The sequence below is a fragment of the Psammomys obesus genome, unplaced genomic scaffold, assembly GCF_907164565.1.
Source record: "Psammomys obesus unplaced genomic scaffold, mPsaObe1.curated_primary_1811, whole genome shotgun sequence".
In the NCBI taxonomy this organism is placed as follows: Eukaryota; Metazoa; Chordata; class Mammalia; order Rodentia; family Muridae; genus Psammomys; species Psammomys obesus.
In genome coordinates, this window is record NW_026596256.1 from 4,931,055 (window position 1) to 4,953,622 (window position 22,568).

General features: G+C 43.2%; 1 protein-coding gene across 1 annotated transcript in view; it reads left to right on the forward strand.

The window, feature by feature from the left end:
• Smad9 (SMAD family member 9) overlaps positions 1-20,828 on the forward strand; it is a 46,398-nt gene extending 25,570 nt beyond the window's left edge. The window contains exons 3-6 of the mRNA XM_055596885.1: positions 3,345-3,602; positions 6,083-6,304; positions 10,702-10,958; positions 16,808-20,828. Of these exons, the coding sequence (XP_055452860.1) occupies positions 3,345-3,602; positions 6,083-6,304; positions 10,702-10,958; positions 16,808-16,951 (881 nt within the window). The 3' untranslated portion in view covers positions 16,952-20,828. The remainder of the gene's footprint in view (positions 1-3,344; positions 3,603-6,082; positions 6,305-10,701; positions 10,959-16,807) is intronic.
• The last annotated feature ends 1,740 nt before the right edge of the window (positions 20,829-22,568 follow it).

A 22,568-nucleotide genomic window follows, 5' to 3' on the forward strand; every position in this document is an offset into this window, starting at 1 on the left:
GTGTATGTATGTGTCCATCCACATGTCTCCCCACTTCGGAGGAAGTCTGGTCTTTATCTTCACTGGCTCTAGCAGTTTTACTGATGTTTTTTTGGGGTGGGTGTTCCTGTGGCCTTCCATGGGGAAGCAGTTTGTAACAGGCACCTTCTCTCTTTGGCTGGCTATCTGCCTAGTTCCAGGGACTTGGGGAGATAGTCCCACTGTGCTATCTTGATGGAAGCCCAAGTTTTCTCCTGCAGTGTTGTAGTCACACCCAAACCACATCAGAGGTTTGTAGCTAGGCCACCCTTCAAATTCCCCAAACTTGCCATCTTGCCATCACCTCACTTCCTGTGTTTGAGCTTGTGTACAGGGACAGAAGATTCCACACTCTCAGCAAACCTTATGGGTCTGCTCTGAATGCTATCTCGCCTTCTTCCCTCTTTCTCTCTGGACTCTCTTTACATATCAGGAATCTGAAAGTGCACATGGCTTGAACTCCAGCGTTTGAGGACAGCCATGACCATATAACATGATTCTGAACAAAACAAAACCCCATTAATAATGTCTGAGTTCATATAAAGAATGGCTGGAAGGTTTGTGTTACACTAGACCTCTGAAACACGTATCTAAATGGGAAAAAATGTTAATTCAGAAAGTCTTAATTAATGGTACTGGAGAGATGGCTCAGTTAGTAAGAATACATACCATTCTTGCAAAGGCTCCCAGCACTAATGCTGGCTGTAACTCCAGATCTAGGGGATCCAACTTTTTTTGTGATCACCTGTACATACCTCCCCACCACACACACAATTAGAAAAGAAATCTTTTAAAAGCACTTTCTGAATAATAATTCTAAAGTGTAATTGTTAATAAGAAGCGTTGTGTAAAAAATGGCCTTTGTTTTCTTTTTAGGTAATCAAAAGCCTAAAGAAAACTTAAAGAAGTTTTTGATTTTTGATTTTGGTTTAGGTTTCTCTTAGATGACAGTCTGTTTTGATACACTGCTGGGTAGAGTCTTTCAAAGACCCTCTGTGGTAGGCTCCTCTCCTGTTACCTGTTTTTACCTGTTTTCTCCCTCTTCTGATGTCCATACCATTTGCCTTTCTGAGTGAGGGTTGATCATCTTACCCTGGGTCCTCCTTCTTGCTTAGCTTTGTTAGGTGTACAGATTTTAGTATGTTTATCCTATATTATATGTTTAATACCCACTTATAAGTGAGTATATGTGTATCTTTCTGCTCCTGGGATGCCTCACTCAGGATGATCTTTTCTAGATCCCACCATTTGCTTGCAAATTTCATGATTTCCTTGTTTTTTTTTTTTTTTGTTTGTTTGTTTTTTGTTTTTTTTCAATTGCTGAGTAGTATTCCATAGTATAAATGTACCACAATTTCTGTATCTATTCCTCAGTTGATAGAAGGGGAGGAGGACCTCTCCTATCAATGGACTTGGGGAGGGACATGGGAGGAGATGAGGGAGGGAGGATGGGATAGGGAAGGAATGAGAGAGGGGGCTATAGCTGGGATACAAAGTGAATAAACTGTAATTAATATAAAATAAAAATAAAAATAAAAATAATGCCTAAGTAAGCAAAAAAAAAAAAAAAAGATGACAGTCTGAATAGATAGCTTTTGTGTCATTAGTTTTAGGTTTAAATTCTTTAAAGGATGGACCAAGATTATACTAATTTACAATAATATGTAATATTAATTTTAAATAATATTTAAGCTCCAGTTGTGTGTGTGTTTTACTCCTGACAACTTTTTGATAGAATAAAGTGAATTTCCTTACAGGACTTGAACTTAAACTGGCCTGTAAGCCTCCCCTTTGAGGGTTCCTTCCCTTTGAAGGTTGGTTCTGAAGAAGTTATGCAAGCTTCTAAGGGAGAAAAGTGGTCCTACCCAGCTGTAAAGCTATGAACCATGACAATGAGCAGCATGGCAAGATATCCCCAAGGCTACAATAGTGGCACTTATATCTTAGGGGTAGCCAACAGCTATCTAATTTGACAGTCCTCTAGAACCTCAAATTGTTTCTATGGTCAGAACTCTGCCCTCAGAGAGTTTTCAGGGTCCAATCTAGTCCCTGGGTTTTCTTTTTCAGACTTTTAGTCTCATTAATAAAATAATTTGGATCAGGCAGTGGCTTATGCCTTTAATCCCAACAATCACGAGGAAGAGGCAGGTGAATTTCCGAGTTTGTGGATGTCCAGTGTTACATAGAGAACCCCTGCCTTGAAAAACCAATGATAATAATAATAATAATTTAGGAACTGATTTAGAAGAAAGGCCAGTTGTCTTAGACAAAGTTTGAGTGAAAAGCAACAGAGAAGGTAGTCCATCTTGGGAGTGTCCCAGAGGAGGAAGGTGGAAAGCAGCAAGAGGGAAAGCCATGCCCTTCAAGTCAGGAAAGAAAACAGAAGAGTTACACTTTTCTGAGTAATTCAGAAAGGAAGCAGGCTGCCTGACAGACTCCATAAGTAGCTGCTACTCATATTTGTTATTAATGAGTGTGAACCCGGCTGGCACAGGCCTCTAACCCCATCTATTCAGAGGCTGAGACAAGAGGATACAAGCTCAGTGCCTGCCTGTCTTGTGCACTCGGTAGAAGGCCAGCTTGCTCAGGTTACACAGTGAGACCCTATTTTAGGTGACAAGAGGGCTGGGCGTGGCTTGGTGGTAGAGCACTTGTTTAGCATGTATGAGGCCTGTGGGTTCCATCTCTAATTAGTACTGGGGAGGTGGAGGAAGGCCAGGAGGGACCCACTAACATGAACAGATTTAATTGATAGCTTTTCATGTTATTTCTGATCTTGTAGTCATTTCTTCACTTACCACTTGTATTTTACTTGATAGCTTTTGGTCTCTAGCTTTTAGACCATTGTGGTAAGGACCCAGAATATTTCCTCAGCTGCAACAAGTCTAAAATTGAGGCTCATCATCTAAATAATTCAGTGTGGTCTTTAATGGAAAGTATTCTGGGCCTCACCTGGGGTTTTGTTGCAAGCATTTGGAACCAACTATGCCACTTTTTAAAAGGACTTGATTGGCAGGATTGAAGCAAGATGCCAACAGATAGGTACCAAGGTGGGAGTGCATGGAGCCTCCTGAATTTGATCACTGATTTGGACGGTTTGCTTAAGATGCAGGTGGCAAGAAGGAGGGAGGGTGACTGAGCATAGCCCACGGGGCTCTTCATGGCTCGAGATAACATCTTTGTGTAGAGTTTTCTATGAACACAACCTGTGGAGAGGGGGCTGGTGGAGGAAAAACAGTCCTATCACAAACAGCCAAGGGGAAATATCCTCTGTCCACTCTTCTGAGCCAAGCTCAGTGTGCCTTCTGTCCTTCTCTTGTTCCTAGTTCTGCCTCCAGTGCTCGTACCGAGACACAGTGAGTACAACCCCCAGCTCAGCCTCCTGGCCAAGTTCCGAAGTGCCTCCCTGCACAGCGAACCCCTCATGCCACACAATGCCACCTACCCAGACTCTTTCCAGCAGTCTCTCTGTCCTGCGCCACCCTCCTCGCCAGGCCACGCGTACCCGCAGTCTCCGTGCTCCACCAGCTACCCTCACTCCCCAGGAAGCCCTTCTGAGTCAGACAGTCCTTATCAACACTCAGGTGAGTCTGTGGGAAATGGAACCCACGTGGATGGTCAGAAGTGTGGTTGTTGATCCAGCATGTCTATGGTGCCTTTCCGTTTACAGAGCCATCTATGAACCACCACACACCATCACACACACCACCACCACCACCACCACCACCACCACCACCACCATCAATGACCAGGATTGGATCCACTGTGGAGTAGAACTGCAGATACATATTTTTGAACCCAGGCCTCTTTCAGAAACAAAATAGAATTTAACACCTTCCCTGGACATTTATAAAATATGTGATTATTCCTTTGTTTGTTTGTTTGTTTGTTTGTTTGTTTGTTTGTTTGTTTGTTTTGATACATGTTCTGCTTTTACACAGGCTGGTCCTGAACCCTCCATTCTCTTGCTTCAGTTTCCTCAGTACTGGAGTTGCAGGCACATGCCACTTTGCTGAGTGCAGAAGTAATATTAATATATTGTTGTATAACAAATAAAAAAATTAAAATTTAAATACTAAGAGAAAAGGCTGGCTGGCTTCATAGCTCAGTGAGTAAAGGCACTTGCTACATAAGTCTATCAACCTCAGTTATATCCCCAGAGATGGAAGGAGAAAATGGACTCCACAAAGTTGTCCTCTGACCTCCACATGCACACCATGCACACACAATGACTGACTGACTGACTGACTAACTAACTAACTAACTAACTAACTAACTAACTAACTAACTAACTAACTAACTGAGATTAGGCCCAAGAGCAGGCCATAAGGAGAATTAAGGTTAGGCCTTTGTTTGCTTGCCTCTTTGAACAATCTAAAGGTGTCTTATGCTCCAAAAACCATGTTCATGACCTTAGGGAGGTAGAGAACTAGGCCCCAACTCCAGCTAGTACATCCTCTCTCAGCCCTGAAGCCAAGATGGCAGCTGAAGGTTCTTCGGGAGCTTCCTGCTAGCCTGAAAAAGCCTATCCAAGAGGAAGACGCTCTAGTGCAGGCACCCTTACTCACAGGGGTCTCGACCCACAGGCATCTAACCCCCCCTAGGGGTCACACACCAGATATCCTGTATAGCAGACATTTACATTATGATTTGTAACAGTAGCAACATTACAGTAATGAGGTAGCTATGAAACAATTTTACAATTGGAGAACCACCACAACATGGGGAACTGTATTAAAGGGTCATAGCATGAGGAAGGTTGAGAACCACTGCTCTAAGGCTTCTCCATGAAGCATGTGCTCTGACATCTGTGAAGCTGGCCAGAGAGGACCAAACAAGAGCTTTCCAGGAGCCTCCTCAGTGTGAGATTAATAATATCTGGAGCTAAAAATGCCCTTCGGGCTGCATACCTAGAGCTGGTAGCCACAGTTAGAACCTAAGGCCTACGTACATACAGCCGGCACCCGCAGTTATGATTTGCCTCACTCTTTTATTCACAAAGTCCACTTACTTAATGGATATTCATAAACACTCACTATATACGAGACTTGCCCTAGGTTGCTGAGAAAGAATTAAGAGATTAACAAAGTTTTTCATTGCTCTCAAAGGACTTATGCGATGTGGTAAGATAAAGAGGACCATCTTCCTTCCAAGAGTCTTCAGTGTTTTCCCCTAACATGATCCTTACGCATCCTTGTTCACATGTGTCACCTTGTATTACGTCACTCTCTCCTCTGCGGCCAACAGAGAGCCAGAGCTGACTGCTCACTCATTACTTATCGCATAAAAAGCTTTCCATGCATGTGTTTGAAACGTAGTATTAGGGCCATTGGGTAAAGGACGGGATAATTGTACTATAAGATAATGTGTTTGCATAACACACACCTGTCTAGTTGAAAATCTCCTCTATTGGCTGGATTCATCCAGGCTACACCAACAGGATGATGTTCTTTGTCCTCCTTTCCATCTGTGGACAGACCCTAGCAAAGCTGGTGAGCCAGCTCTCTTTAAAATGCACCTATGTTATATGTAAGTAGATATCTGTGTGTTCCATAGAGAATGTGATCCTGTCTATACAGATTTTTTTCTCTTAAATAAAATTCATCTGATGCTATCAACTTGGTTTGTTATCATATTCAAACTATTGTATTTTTAATCATTACTTTATTGCAGAATTATACTTTTTGACATGGGGATTAAGTTCAGTTCTGTAACAGCAGGCTGCCATATTTGTCTGGTGACCTGCCACTACACTCTTACCTGTGCTTACTTGTCTTTTCCCTGGACCCTCCTTACATGTCATCTGTAAACAAACGTGTTTGCAGATGCCCTAGCTGTGGGAAATTGGCAAGGACCATTGCCTAGACTCATGGCTGCAATAAACAAATGAGCTAGCCCAAGTCAGCTTTTGTTAAACATGCGTGTTTGAAGGATTGTAAAGGAGCATGAACCTGGTCTTACAGCTAACTTCCTGGAGTGTTCATCTCTGCTTCCTGTTGGGATCATGAGCTTCAGAGCCCAGAGGTGACAATGATGGGGTATCTTCTCTCTTGTTTTCTTTCAGACTTTCGACCAGTTTGCTATGAGGAACCCCAGCACTGGTGCTCAGTCGCCTACTACGAACTAAACAACCGGGTTGGAGAGACTTTCCAGGCATCCTCCCGGAGCGTGCTCATAGATGGCTTCACTGACCCCTCCAATAACAGGAATAGGTTCTGTCTTGGGCTTCTTTCAAATGTAAACAGAAACTCAACAATAGAGAACACCAGGAGGCACATTGGAAAGGGTGAGAACCAGCCCAGCATGTCCCCATTGCTGCTTCTGGGCTAATGGAAACCGGCTAAACATTGATCAAGTAGCCCATGGGAAGCCCCCCAGGCATAGGATCATCCTTGGAGAGGGACATGGGCTCTTGGTGGGTCTCTTAGTCTCTGAAGCCAGTAGACTATCTTCAGGGGTGGCCTGGGTGAGTGCTGTGAAGACATGATATCGCAAAGGACCAAAAGTGGTGGCACAGGCCTGTAATTCTATTTGGAAGGGAGAGGCAGGAGGCTGGTCAGCCTGGACTACATAAGGCCCTATCTACAAAAACCAACAAATAAAACCCATAAGAAATATGAAGGCAGGATGAGGTTATTCAATGGAAATATTTATTATTATTATATTAGTATAATATTATTATATTATTATTTTATATACACACATTTTAAGATTTATTTTTTGCATGTGAGCACCTACATATATGTATTTGTACCATGTTCATGCCTGGCGCCCACAGAGGCCAGAAGAAGGTGTCAGACCCCCTGAACCTGGAGTTACAGATGGTTGGGAGCCACTGAATGGGTGTTGTGACCTGAACCCAGGTCCTCTGCAAGAGCAGCCAGTGCTCTTAATTATTGAGCCTTCTCTCTAGCCCCTTGTAAGGCATCCTTTCTTCTTTCTCTTGTTATATATTTTTATTTTTTATTATCATTTATTATAATTTATTCAATTTGTATCCCAGTTGTGGCCCCCTTCCTTGTCCCCTCCTGGTTTCACCCTATCTCCCTCTTCTCCTCCCATGTCCCTCCCTCAGTCCACTGATAGGGGAGGTCCTCTTCCTCTTCCATCTGACCCTAGTCTATCAGATCTCATCAGGACTGATTGCATTGTCTTCCTCTGTTACCTGGTAAGGCTGCTCCCCCCCTCAGGGGGAGGTGACCAGAGAGCCTGCCACTGAGTTCATGCCAGAGACAGTTCCTGTTCTCCTTACTAGGGAACCCACTTGGGGACTGAGTCTATGGGCTACATCTGAGCCGGGTTTTTAGGTCCTCTCCATGTATTGTCCTTGGTTGGAGTATCATTCTCTTCAGGGCCCAGGTTTTTTTTTGTTTTTTTTTTTGTTTTGTTTTGTTTTTTTGGTCTCTGCTGGTCTTCTTTTGGAGCTTCTGTCCTCTCCATGTCTTTCTACCTCTCCCTTCTTTCATAAAATTCTGTGCATTCTACCCAAAGTTTGGCTGTGAGTCTCAGCCTCTATTTCTATACCTCAATCAGAGTCTTTTGGAGGCCATCTGTGGTAGGCTCCTGTCCTGTTCCCTGTCTTCTCCAGGGGATTAGCACAAACGGTAGAGTGCTCACTTAGCATCTTTTCTTTTTAAAAGGTAAATCCTTAAAAAATATCAGAATAAGATGTTATCCAATGGCAACAATTGATTTTGACACTGCAGAATATGTCATAAGAAAATATTCACAATATATTACTAAATGAAAAAAGACTTAAAACATTTTACAGAATATATTCTCATTTTTTTTTTTTAACTGCCTTTAAAGGAGGCTGGAGAGATGGCTCAGCTGTTAAGAGCTCTGGCTACTCTTCCAGAGGTCCTGAATTCAATTCCCAGTGACCACATGGTGGCTCACAACCATCTATAACGTGATCTGATGTCCTCTTCTGGTATGCAGTCATACATGCAAATAGTGTGCTCATGTGTATAAATAAATCTTTTTAAAGTTAAAACAACAACAACTTCCTTTAACTGTTAGGCTTGATGGTACATGCCTGTAATCCTAACACTTGGGCAGTAGAGATCAGAGAATTGCAAGTTCAAGGTCATCTTTATCTACAGAGAAAATCTGAGGCTAGCATGAGCTACATGAGACCATGACTAAAAAACACTTAATTAATTAATTAATTAATTAATAAGACTTGAAGACGTATAGCGGAGGTTACCGTGATTGTTTCTGGATGGTGGGTTTCTGGTTGACTTTTTTCAATGTTGAAACTTTTTTCAACAATGTTTTTTTTCATTGTTGCTCTTTTATGCAGGGCCTCATGCATGCTAGGCCATCAGGGTGTTAGACCCCTTGCCTGTATCAGACAAGTTTCCTCTAGTGGGCCTCTTGCTCTTGTGCGGACGGTGTAGGACACAGGCTGTGCAGGGCTTCGGACATCCTGAAGCAGTAACGAGAGAGAGGTGGCTCAGGAGGAGCAGGCCAGTGTGTGATTGACAGTGGTGGGACATTCATTTGTAGAGTTGAGCTCAGAGCAGCCTGTTCACCACTGTCCAAGACTGTACAGACAATCTTCACAATTCGCCAGCTTTGGACAAGCTCTGCAGAGGAAAAGGCAGCGGAGGCCAGAGCAATGCCAAGTGCAAGCTCCCGGGAGGGGTGAGGATGTACTTCAAGGACGGTGGGGAGGCAGCAGGGTTCTCTGAGCTGCAGTGGCATCTTGGCCTCTGCCTCTCGTGGTGGCCCCTCCATGTGGGTTCCCTGCACTTGAGAGCAGCGTGGGACGCTGCCCCGCCTCTGCCTGTCAGCAGTTTCTCGCCAGTGTGTGCTATCCGCCACTGCAGAGGAGGACCACAGAGACCCAGTTGCATGCTCCCTAACCTCCGCAGACCTGGAAGCTGGTGGTAACAGCCAGAGCTGGGCTACTGCAGGTTTAGTGGGTATTTGAATGAAATGACCTTCAAGTGTCTAATCCTCCCGGAACCTATTGCTTACAATAGCTAAGAATTTTGTCATCTGACCCTGGTCTGTGTGTGTTTAGGGGGTGGTTTTCATTCAGATTAAAGCCTTATCAGCAAGCACAACACAAGTTGGCAGAGGAGAGAGAGGGAAGGTGGGCCACTCGAGGAAGGAGCAGAGCCCAGGGCTGAACACATGAGCCTGCTCTGAATATCAGGTGAAGGGCAGAATCCAGCCAGCAGGCTGGCCCTAGATGGCAGCATTTCCGGGAGTCACATAGTCACGTGACTTCATTTGTCTTATCTTGCAGGCCAATATAGTGTCTTTGAACCCTGTGTCAGTGTCAAGATCACCTCTCAGGGTTGTGCTCAACTCTACAATCGAATGTCCCACCACTGTCAATCACTGTCAATCACACCCCCTCCCACTGTGCACCAGCATGGTCAGGGGAGGCAGCACTGGCTTTGCTTGGTGAGGGTCCAGCAGAGGCACTGTGTGCCAGCCAATCAGAGACATCCTTCCAGTTCCTCCAGGTCACCAGGGCCTGAGTTGTGGGTTTCTTTCATGCTGAGGCCCAGCATGAAAGAAAACAGAAGAGAGCTGAGGGCAATTAAGAAGAGAGAAGGAGGCTGTCGGGGAGGGAAGACAATGGGGAGAGAGGAAGAGGAGTTGTGTTTGAGTCTGGCTTATTTCTAACCATCTCTAGTTCCATCCGTGTATGCTTTTAACAGCCGAATAAAACTTGGTTGTGCGTGTGTGCCACACATTATTTATTCCTTTCTGAAATGTCATCCTAGGAATGTTAGGTGAACTTATCAAAGGCTGCTTGTTGCTTATGTGTTCACATGACCGTGTGTGGGAGTGTGGTGAGAGTGTCCCTGTTCTCATGCGCACACGCGTGATGTGTAGGGGTAAGTCATGGCCTCTGAAAGGAAATCCGTCTTTGAAGCCTCTACTCAGAAATATTTTAGTTTTAAGTCAGGGTCTCACTGTGCAGCCCTGGCTGGCCTGAACACTATGTAGGCCAGGCTGGTCTCAAACACACCTGCCTCTGCCCTCCGAGTGCTGGCCTTGAAGGTGTGAGCCAAAGAATAGACTTATAACTGTTGGGAAGATTCTTCAAGCCCTTGAGTCGGTGTAAGGTGTGGATCTCAGTAACATTTACACAATGTTAGCTGGGCCTCGTCTTTATAACATTTTGTTTATTTGTGGGTGTGAAAGACTTTGTAAGGTTTTGTTTTGCATGAGGTTTTTTTTATTTTAATCTAGGTATCATGGAAACTTATTTTGAAGTGAGTGAGGTCAAAAGTGATGGGAGCACTACTGACTCTGTTTTTAAGAATGGCCATTTGGGTTTATTTTGTTTTATTTTTTCTTTATTTTATGTATGTGGCAGTTTTGCCTGTATGTGTGTATGGATACCATGTGCATGCAGCGCCCATGGAGGCCAGAAGAGGGCGGCAGTTCCTCTGACACTGGAGTTACACACGGTGGTGAGCTGGAGTTTGGGTGCTGAGAGTGGCGCCGCGTCTCCAGCCCTCGGGGTTGGGTTTTTAATGGGTTTGTAGGAGAGGACAAAGAAAGCAAGCGGGTATTTGGGTCACTTGCATGTTCTCTTCTATGACCAGCGATGATGCTGGACTTAACCTGACTGTAGAGGGTCCCATATCTTGAGGTGCTTGAGTCGCTGAGAAGAAAGCAGAGTAGGAAGAGCACGGTTTTTTGTGTCCACAGGCGTGCACTTGTACTACGTCGGGGGCGAGGTATACGCGGAGTGCGTGAGCGACAGCAGCATCTTTGTCCAGAGCCGGAACTGCAACTATCAGCACGGCTTTCACCCAGCCACTGTCTGCAAGATCCCCAGCGGCTGCAGCCTCAAGGTCTTCAACAACCAGCTCTTTGCCCAGCTGCTCGCCCAGTCAGTGCACCACGGCTTTGAAGTTGTGTATGAGCTGACCAAGATGTGCACGATTCGGATGAGCTTTGTGAAGGTATTGACGTGGGAAAGGGGAAGAAAGCACGAGATGCTCTCTGGGCCTAACTCAGCCAGTTCAGGTGGAGAGTAACTTCGTCTTTTCTTTTTAGAAGATGTAATGATTATTGTCCTATTTTTAAAATATCACCTAGTCCAACTTCCACTGCCCATATATTCCTGAGCGTATATATCCCACCCAAGGAAACTAGTGAGGTTGAGGTCAACCTACCAGGGGCCACACTCTCGAAGAAAAGTGACTCTCCCTGAAAACCATCAGCTGTCTTCAGTCAGGAGTGGAGGGATTCATGAACCTCACTGCTCCATATTAAAATATTGATTGGCTCTCTAATGCCTCTCTCTCTCTTTCTCCTCTCTCTAATTATATATATATAATATATATAATATATATTTATGTATATATAGTATACATATTTATATATATAGTATACATATATATCTATGTATATATAGTTATGTACATAAATATATACATACACACACACATATATATGTCCTCTGTCTCACTATATGTAGCCTGGCTTCTCTGGAAGCTTCATTGCATAGACCAGGCTAACTTAGAAACTCGCAGAGATCCCTATGCCTCTGCCTTCTGGTATTGAAGGTGTGTAGCACTGTAGCTAGCAACAAGAACCCCTTGGAGGAAACAGTTTATAAGAAGGTATAAGCAAGAACTGACTTACTTCACAACTATAGGAAAATGTTGCATTTTCCCATAGGAAGGAAACCCGATTTAAGTGGCAGTGTGACTGTTTTCCAGGTTGAAGGTGCAGGGGCGACAGGATCAAGTGCTGCAGATCCCCTTCCTTCACCTAGCCAGGCTCTGCTGTCACCCAGTGAATGAATAAGATTCATTCAGTTGGGAAGGCTGCCAGGCAAATGTAGGAAAACAGCACTAATCAGTGTTGGCATAAAGTGGGATAGAAATATTTAGTCAGATGTGGATAAGTCAGGGAAATCAATCTGACATTTAAAAATCTGGACCTGCTTATCAAACTCTGTGGTGTCTATAACAGTTTCACAGTGGCACAAATGCCCCTATGGAAGGGGCATGGCTTTCTCCCAAGCTCTTACATTTTCTTTTAAATTTATTTTTATTTTATGTGTGTGGCTTTTTTCTTTGCGCATGCAGTGCCTAAAAAGGCCAGAAGAGGGAGTCAGATCCCTTGGAACTGGAGTTTGAGATAGTTGCATGCTGCTATTCGGATGTTGTAAGAGCAGCCAGTGCTGTTAACTGCAGAGCCATCTCTCCAGGGCTCACTTTCCTATTTTTCTCACTAATTAATTTATTTATTCACTTTACATCCCAATGAGAGCCCCTTCCATCCTCTCCTCCTTGTCCCATTCCCTTCCTCCATTCTCCCTCATACCAACCCCCATACCAACCCATCCCAGGACATCAAGTGGCACCAGGACTAAGCACATCCCCTTCCACTGAGGCCAGACAAGGCAGCCCAGCTAGGGGAAAGTGATCCAAAAGTAGGTAATTGTGTCCATGTCCAAGACATCCCCAGCCCCACTTGCTAGAGGACCCACATGAAGACCAAGCTGCCCATCAGGTACATATGTGTAGGGGCTTAGGTTCATCCATGCCTGCTCTTTGGTTAGTGCTTCAGTCTCTGTGAGCCCCCATGGACCTAGGCTAGTTGACTCTGTTGGTCTTCTTGTGGACTTCTTGTCCTCTCTAGCTCCTTCCAACTCTTCCACAAGACATTTTTAAAAGCCGTGCTGGTGATGAAACCCAGGGTGTCATGAACTGAGTTAGGGAAGGCCCTCTACTGAGCTACATTCCCAGCCTTAAAGTGAGTTTTATTAGCCATTTAAAGCTGGCTACCATGATCAGCAATTGCCCTATTTTTCTATACCCAAATTTATTTTATCATATTGATAATTTTAATAATTATTTTAAAAGTAAGAATCAACGTGTATAGTTTTCAATTAAAAATGTCTTCTTTTTAACATTTAAAAATGTCGACTTTAATAAGTATACAGGTCAGCCTGTGGAAAAGATGAGCACAATGCATAAAGTAAGAGCTACAAGTGGACACCTAGAGTTTCTATGCTTCATTCTTTTTGCAGAATATTCATTAAAGTTGTTTAATATACAATTTTTCATTTGACAGTTTGGAGGTCCTTTATTGTAAATATAATCCTTTTGTCTAATGACAATTTTTTTTTTTTTTCCTAAAGACACCTTTTTCATGAGGATAAAATTGCTTTATTCTGTCTTTGACATTCAAAGTAGAAAGGAAAGCCCTGGAAAATTTCCAGGTGCACTGTTGCTTTGGAGCCAGAAGAGGGCATTAGCTTGCCACTACTGAACTGTTTCTTGAGTGGAACAGTTATTTTTCCCAGGTCCATGTCTTTTAATGAGGATGAGCTGTGGGTATAAGTAGTTACTGTAATACAAGCATGCATAGAAATGGGATTATTTCCCAAATCAACTAAATGTTTCATAGATACCCAACAAATGAATAAAGGTATGAACTTTAATGCATAGAAAACAGACTGCTATTCCTATTATGGGCTTCCCCAACCTCCTTCCCATCCTTCCTCCCTGAGATGGTAAAGCAGGAATTTATGTCCTTGCACAGGCTAGGCAAGGACCGAGATCCATTACCAGCCCTGCAAGGACTTAAACAAAATAAAAACTGTCAATGATTACTTTTTTTTCAGATGACTAGACACTGGTGGTGACCATTTTAAGTGAAAGCCAGATCATCTTTAAGGATTTTGACAGCTCTGCCATAGCTCTCCTTCATTCAGCCAGTCAACAACTCTTTATTGAGCAGCTGCCAGTGGTAGGCCAGGGGCTGTTGTGGGTGTTGGGATGATGAATTTTTGGTTATTCATAGGCCTCTGAGAGATAGGCAGTAAGCAACAAGTGAGTGGGATGAGTCAAGCAAAGGAAAAGAGAGGGGACTGGAGGGGAGGCAGGGGAGGCCTCACGGAAGCAGTGTGTGCCAGCAGAGACCTGGAGGTCCTGTGTCCTCAAGGTAGAAAGCAGTAGAGTCTGAGAGAAAAGCAAGCTCAGAATCCCGTGGCACCTATGAGCCAGGATATGGAAGGGAAGCAGACTGGGCGGGTGACTGCAGCCTTGTGTGTGGGGCTAATCAAATGGGAGCATTTCCTGAGAGCTCAGTAGAGTTCAGCACCATGACACTATGAGGCTTTCCCAAGCTGGCCTTGAACTCTGCATCTTCCTGCTTCATTCTCTCTCCTGCTCGGGTTGCAGGTATATACCACCACATCCAGCTTCGTTCTATCTTTAAAGGGTCATTCTGGCTGCTAAGTGGAGAAAAGGTATGCTGCAGGTGAGGTGGTAAGCTATTGCAGAGGACCTGGGTTCAATTCCCAGTATCCATGTGGTGGCTCAGGGCCCTCTGAAACTCCAGTTCCAGGGAATCTGTGTGTGTGCTTGAATGCACACACATAGATATCCAAGCAAGCAAAACACCTATAGCCATAAAATAAAACAGTAGAGAATAAGGCTCTCTTCTACCAGAGGAGCACCGGCAGAGCTGTGGGAAGTGGAGGACTCCCAGTCATAAGGCAGGTTTGGTTGGGTGGTGAGGGAAGAGAGCTAGAAGTGACACAGGTTGCATTCCACCAGGATGGAAAAGATGTAAGTGGGTGAGGTGAGCAAATAAGGCTGCAAGTAAGTTACAGCAGCTGTCACTGTCCATCGGTCACATTTACAAGCAGATGCTGAGTGGCAGAGCTCGAAGTGTCTGTTTGGAGAGAGTAGGCAGAGCTGGAGATGTAAGTTGGGAATGGCCCTTATTTAGACCCTTGTTTAGCTCCTTTGCTGGCACACACTGCTTCCGTGAGGCCTCCCCTGCCTCCCCTCCAGTCCCCTCTCTTTTCCTTTGCTTGACTCATCCCATTCACTTGTTGCTTACTGCCTATCTCTCAGAGGCCTATGAATAACCAAAAATTCATCATCCCAACACCCACAACAGCCCCTGGCCTACCATTGGCAGCTGCTCAATAAACAGTTGTTGACTGGCTGAATGAAGGAGAGCTATGGCAGAGCTGTCAAAATCCTTAATTAATTTGTTTAGCTCCTAATGGCCCTTGTTTAGCTCCGTGTGTTTGGGTGGGATCATGGGTCTGAACTGACACACAGAAGGCTGTGATCCTAGAACTGAGCTCCTGACTCAACACTAGAGGGAAGAGAGAAGTAGCCACTATGCGAGCCTGAGAATGGCCCATGAATGCATCAGTGGGTAGAGCTGTATAAGTGGGTGCAGGTATGGTTAAATATATATATAATATATATAAAGAATATAAAATATATAATATATAGTATACATATTGGTTTTTCGATACGAGGTTTCTCTGTGTAACCTTGACTGTCCTGGACTCATTTTATAAACCAGGATGGCCTCGAACTCAGAGATCTGCCTACCTGCCTCTGCCTCCCAAGTGCTGGGATTATAGGCGTGTGCCACCATGCCCAAATGGTATGGTTGAAACTTTGTCTCTGATACTTTCATTTTTTCTCCCTACAAAAAATGTGGGTGGTAGAGGAGTTAGATGCAGGCATGTCTGACGTATAGCTTCTTGGCTTATGCAAGCGATGACAGCTATGAATATGATCTACTTAAAACATTGTAGGATATCACTGGGACCTTTGATGGTTCAAGTGTGCAGCTCTCGAGTGTAAAATTTTTTGATGACAAGGTCAAGTTGAAAGTCAAAGGGTTGGAGGCTCCTGCAGAGGTTTCTGGGAAAATCAGAAAGGAAGGAGATCTGGGGAACAGGCAACTGCGAGAAGATATCACCAGCCCACAGAGGGTGATGACCATGAGTGACCAGGCAGTGTGGTTAAGCTGAAAAAAAGAGTTAAGTGATAAAAAAGAGACTTATTATTATTTTTGTTTTGTTTTGCTTTTTGTTTGGTTGGTTTTGGTTTTTTGAGACAGGATTTCTCTGTATAGCCTTGGCTGTACTGGACTCGCTTTGTAGACCAGGCTAGCCTGGAATGCACAGAGATCTGCCTGCCTCTGCCTCTCTGAGTTCTGGGATTATAGGCATGAGCCACAGAGCCTGGCTGAGACTTATGTTTTTATGTGTATGTGTTTGCCTGCATCTGTGTCTGTGTACTATGAGCGTTGGTGCCCTGTGAGGCCAATGCTCTAACCAATGAGGATTCTCTCTAGCCCCTGTGCTCCTGTGTTAAAAGTTTTTAAACAACTCTGGGGAATCATGATTGTCAATAACATAGTCTGGAATCTCCCCTTAAAGTTTAAGTAACTTTCCATTGCTGAATAACATACTAGAAATAATATGACCATCTACCATTTATGTATATCTATCTATCTATCTATCTATCTATCTATCTATCTATCTATCTATCCATCTATCTATCTCCTGTCATTTTAGTATCTGTCTCTCCTATCAGTGGAGATAAATGGGAAATTTCTGAGTGAACCTGAGGTAGAAGAGTAATAAACTCTAAGTTCAGACATTCCACCCTCCAAATCCAGAGTTCCTGATCTTTGCAACTTTCAGACCTGATCTCTGTTCTTCAATGAGCAACAGTTTTGTGCAGACACAGGCTTCCACATGAAGAGTGGAACATGAGGTTGCGCCTCTTCCCCTGTAAAGGAGAGATGACTTGACAGCCTCTCCCATGTGATGTAGAGCCCCAGACCACCACTAAATAGGTGTAAATGAGCTAACAGAGAACACCTTGCCTGACCTGGGCCCCTCTGAGGTATCTGCTCCGCTGAGGCATTGACTTCTCACAGGAAGAACATAGACCTGCATCCTCTGTGCTCTGCCTTTTGGCCTCTGGCAAAAGCAGCACAGTTCAGTCTGGGCTCTTTTCTTCCTCTGCAGGGCTGGGGAGCCGAGTATCATCGCCAGGATGTCACAAGCACCCCCTGCTGGATTGAGATTCATCTTCATGGACCACTGCAGTGGTTGGACAAAGTTCTAACTCAGATGGGCTCCCCACATAACCCTATTTCTTCAGTATCTTAACAGTCATGTCGTCAGCTACACTTCCACAGACTAGATGCAGGCAGTGGCTTCTATCAGTGCAACCTGCCACAAACGGAAGTTTTTGGATGCAGATGTAAATACATACAATGTATATTATTCACACTTTTATCACCATTTGTTTTGTGCTATCTAGTTAACCTGGGGCTAGTGCCGTGTGGCTGAAGAAGCATGTTTCCCAGGCCAATGTTATAATTAGAAGCCATGTCTTTTCTGAGAGGGGAAAACAGTGTGTGAAGGGCATTGGCAGAACCCAAGGCCCTAATCCAAGTTAGCTTGTTGCTATACAGAATGTTGTGCCCCCTAACAAAAACACAAAGCTGCTTACATAGGGGTAAAAAAAAAAAGGAGCACTAGAGCAAAACCCAACCAAACCTACATAGTTTCAAAGCTCTCACTTGCAATGTGAATGTTAAGAAAGTAAACCAAGCTTGTTCAGTGATCTGTGAGATAAGCCACAGAAACTTTATCTCTGAAGTTGAAATATGCATAGCTGGGTACTTTGCAATGTCAGGTACGTTTAAACAGATTTAAACTGTGATTGGAAAGGGAAAAACTGTGAAGCCTAGAATCGTGTTGCTTCGACCTACCACTGTTTAAAAAAGAAGGAAAAATCAAGCTAATAAGGGAAAAAGGCCTAAGTAGAGCCATAATTCTAAGTGGCAGGGTTAGTCTAAAATTCAGTCCGGGAACACAGGGGGCTCCTGCTTCCACTATAGAAGTCAGGTTCTAGTCTTCTGGTTCCTCCTGTCTGACCTTTCGGATGGGATGGCTACCTTCCCTGCGTACACTGTGCGCACGCCTCGTGCAGCGATGAAGCTGTAGGCTGGAAGGTCGGGAAGAACATCCCCTGCCTACCCGCCCTTTCGAACATGCCCCTACTGGAGCCTACAAGGCTCACCCATTCATTACCACATCTTTCCTCCTGGTGACATGTCTCAGTTAATCACAGATGATTAAAACGACAGCAAAGACTTGGAGACATCACAGGATCTTATTTATGTATTAGTTAACCTGGCACATGTGTTGTTTATCACCTGCTTACATCTGGCAGCCTCTTCTAAAGCTATGAAATACATGGATGTAGCTTCCCAAGTGAAGCAGGAATGTTTCATATGCCCTACATTTTTGAGGAAACGGTGGTAATGAAAAAAATAAAGCATCTTTAAAAATACCTTCCGTATATATACATGCATCTATCAGTGTGCATGTATTTATTATTAAAGCTTGTTATTTCCTCCTTTGGATGATAAAGGGAAATTTCCTCTAGACATCAAGGTACATGCCACTCATTAATCATCCCATTGCTTGTTAAGTTTGCTTCGTGCCCTTTGAGAAGCACATCATTTAAGATGACATTTAAGCTTTAAAGGATAGAGCTCCCCTAGTCTGAATTTCCTTTGTTTAATCTAGTCCACATAACAATGCACATGCATTTGTTTCCCATTCAATTGTATTTAAGATAGAAACGATCATGTGAAAAGCCAGTGTCTACTGTATCTATAAAACCTATATTAAAAAACCCTATCATATATCATATATACAGATCAGAAAACTCATTACATCTCGCACTAAAACCTAGAGCCCACTTAAGAGTCTAGAAAAACCCAAGCTCGTTGATTCCTTAAGTCGGTCTTGTGCATTTATGTGCACCAGGTACAGTGGCAGGTGCTGTGTAATCAAATGTTTATTAGAGGCAGTCCCCACCTCCATGGAACTGTAATTCTAACAGTAAACCATCTGCACAGACCTTGGATCTCAGAACCTTTAAAATCCATACATGTGAATTTCCTTCAGCTTGAAAAATAATGTAATCAAGTTCTTAGTTGTTACTATATTGAAATTCTCCTCAGAACAATTAGGTTAATTTATGTTTGTATAAGTACTAATTAAGTTCTTATAAATCTCACCTCCTTGCATCCCTATTTTTCTGATAATTCTCCCAGCCTCTTCCTTGGAAGGCCATTCATGTGGCATTTGAGTACCCACCCAAGGCTACAAAGCATTTGGCCCCGGTTTCTAACAGCCTTTTGAGCATCTCACAAGAGGCTATGCATCCTCTGGCAGGATGTAGCTTTATGGAACTATTGAGAAGCAGGAGCTTCCAGGTGAGGTGCATGCCTTCAATTTCAGAGCTAGGGTGGCAGAGGCAGGTGGGTCTCCATGATTTCAAGGCTGGCTGTGTCTACATAATGTGTTCCATGACAGTGAAGGTTACATGGGAACCCTGTCTCAAAGCAAGACAAAACAAAAGCAGAAGCCTAAAAAACAAAACAACTTGGACTTCCTTGCAGTGTTAAGAAATTAGACAAAATATCTAAGTACCTGATACCTTTGAGAAAGGAATCATGACATAGGTTCCTATGTATCATCAGAGAAGTTAGCATTGAAGAGATGTAAGCCTCTGCTCATGTAACATAGTCACATTTTAATCAGGTTTTTCCCCCTTGGCTGCTAAGGGGTTGAAAAAAAATCATAATGTAATGCTTGACTTCAGATTCCTCTGACCCCGTGGCAATCATTCCATGAAACAGACAAGTAAAACTATGTTGCACAGTGTTGTTTTACAGGATGAAGAGGAAAGTGGGTAGGTCACAGACGTGTGGCTTGAGTTGCTCTGGGCAGGATCATGTAATGGAGAACTGCACCAATCTGGCCTGCCCACAAGACCCAGGATGTTTATCACCATATACAAGTCAGTATTTGTGTGAGTTTTAACAAAAATAAGACATGATCAGTTTGTTTAAGCTAGATGATGTTAACAGCCCTTTCAGAATTAAGACATCACCTATTAGCATACACACTTCGGTGTTTTGCTATACAGTCAGCAAAAGTAGCAAACTACCTAGCATTTAGAATACTCTTTCATTGTCTTCTAAGGACCGAGTTACCCCTATAACAACAGTAGAAAGAATAGTAGTGAAAGCATTGTATAATGCCTGCTGGACCTCAAGCTCCTGCTTAACTCTGAATATGCTCCAGATATTTAGTGTATATATTAAATAAAGTAAAATATACCGTGCATTCCACAGTCTTATGTGCTAGGATTCCACAGCCAAACTGTACAAGGGAAGGTAACCCTCACATATGTTAAGGAAAAGCTGAAAGGAATATAAAACATACCGAGAGAAGGCTTTGGTTCTCAGCAGCCTAGCCTTCTGTCCTGCAAGTGACACACACTTTTAATTCATTAAAAGTGAATTAATATGGCAATGGTACACCTTTTGGCTTTTCTTTCAAACTCTAGAAACAATTCTGTATGTATGATCTGTGGCTCCTTAAGATGTTTAATCATAAACTGTCCTTAGGAAATAGGATTTTAAAGAATTCTTCATGCCGTAAAAACTTTGGTGGTACTTTTGTTTGTTTTGGTTTTTTTTCAAGACAGGGTTTTTGTGTATGTAGCCTTGGCTGTCCTGGACTTGCCAGGACCAGTCTGGCCTTGAATTCAGAGATCTGACTGCATCTGCCTCCCGACTGTGGTGATTACAGGCATTTGCTACCGTGATTGGTTAATACGTTTTTTAAAAGACATCTTGGAATAATTGGCATACTTTGCAGAAATTTTAGAGGTTGTCAACTGCTGCTCCCCATATTAGAACTAGGCCACAACTCAATAAACCTTTTTTTTTTTTTCCGTGAAGTTATTGGAAGTACAAAGTGAATTTGCAAAACATCATCATTTGAACACCCTACCTTAGCAACTCTACAACCATGTCAGGCAAGGAACATGTATGTATGAAGATTTTAAGCATGTTATGATTAAAAATACCTGGCTATGTAAGGAAACTTTCACTAAATCATTTATTTTTCATATGCCATGAAATGTTTGATTAAAATGTTTTCCAAGAGAAGCTTGTGAAATGCAGATGACTGTGAATTGTTTGCAAGCTCCTGTTTGTTTTCCCTGCCCCAACTTGTCTCACTGATTCTAAGCCTTGGTTGGGGTTCAGAAAGCCTTGGGAAGGGACAGAGGTGACACAGTCAGTATTCTGTTCTAGAATAATGGGGGGGGGGTGCCAAGTAATCCAGCCTCTTACAGTTAAAACTATTTTACCTTGTGGTTTAGTGGCTTGGTGTGCAAGCAAACATTCTATCAGAAGACAAAACAACTTAATCTTTCTAGGCAGGCTGTACATGGAGCCTGATGGGTTGAGCCCTCGCACCTTGCTGCTATTTAAAAAATGTGCAATAAGATAATATTATTCCAGAGTTCTGAAAGGTCCAAGTCTGAAATTAGTCTCCCTGTACCAATGTCAAGATGCTGGCATGTGGATTCTGGAGGCGCTAGAGGAAAGTACATCATCTTTTTGTAGCTCATGGGGTCTGGGTGCATTTCCCTCCACATTTGCCCCATCCATAATCACATCTATTTCTTGCAGGCTGAGAGTTTACTATGTATTGTCTTCACTGTCTTCTCTGATTGGCTTCACCAATTTTAAAATCTGCCATCCAGTGAAAACAGCTGTACACAGCTGTAACAACTAAGTGTACCCAGCTACTTACTGTAACACAAACAACTAGATCACTTTGAACTCTGTGGCCTTTAATCCTAAGCCTTTAGTAACAGGTTTCCAAATGACAGATCAATAGGGTGGTTTTGCACATCTAAACAATGCTTAGCTGGGCTAGGTATGGTTAGTTTATGTCACAGCCTCATTGGCATGTCTGGCTATCAGACGGTACAACACAGATCAGACCACAAACCTTTAATTTACCTCAGATTTACTGAGCAGGCTAGGCTCGGCTTGTTACTCTGGTAACTGGATAGCAGTCTAAAAATATGTTTCAATGTTCAAAACCTTCAGAGGCTGTCTTAAGGCTTCTGCTCTATAATGGCTAAAACAAGTCCCATGTCAGTTAATACTGAATTAAGGAATAGGTAAATAAAAACCTATTGGTTGACGAAGCTACAATTGCTGTCAAAAGCCATCAGTATATAGAACGGGAAAGTATGGAGAAACTGCATGTACTCTAACGCAAAAACCTTACCGACAGGTTTTAAGCAGACAAAAATTTCCAATGTGACAGGCAATGATTTATAGTAGAAACTATCCTAATTCCTCTCTAACTTCATGAATGGTTATCTACTTTATTCTTAATATCCTAGAGAAAGATTTTGAGCCCCTCAGTGATCTACTCCAGGACTTAACAAGTACTTAGGCCACCTCCAAGTTCTTAAAACAAATCTAATCCCCTTTCATGTCACACTTTCCTACTTCCTGTGTATCTGAAGCAGTGTAAGCTGGGCTACGAAAGGTTCTGACAGGGAGGGCCAACATTTTGAGAGTGCAACGTGACACTGTCACTGTGAATGGGTTGCACAAATCCACAGCTCTGCTAGGACACGTGTGGCAGAGTGGACAGGCATGCAAGTCTAGAGAAACAATAAGGTTCTCAATACATATGTACAGTACCAAATACTAAGTAAAGTGCTCTACAGCCAGTGGCGAGCAACTAAAAAAGTACAGCACACAACTCAAAGGCCAACAGCTGAACTTTTAACAAATAATTTTGGCATAAGTTTGTTTTTTTTTTCAGATACACAAGTGTAGAACACAAAATAAAGGAAAACACTCTTTTCCTGTACTTTTTGTCA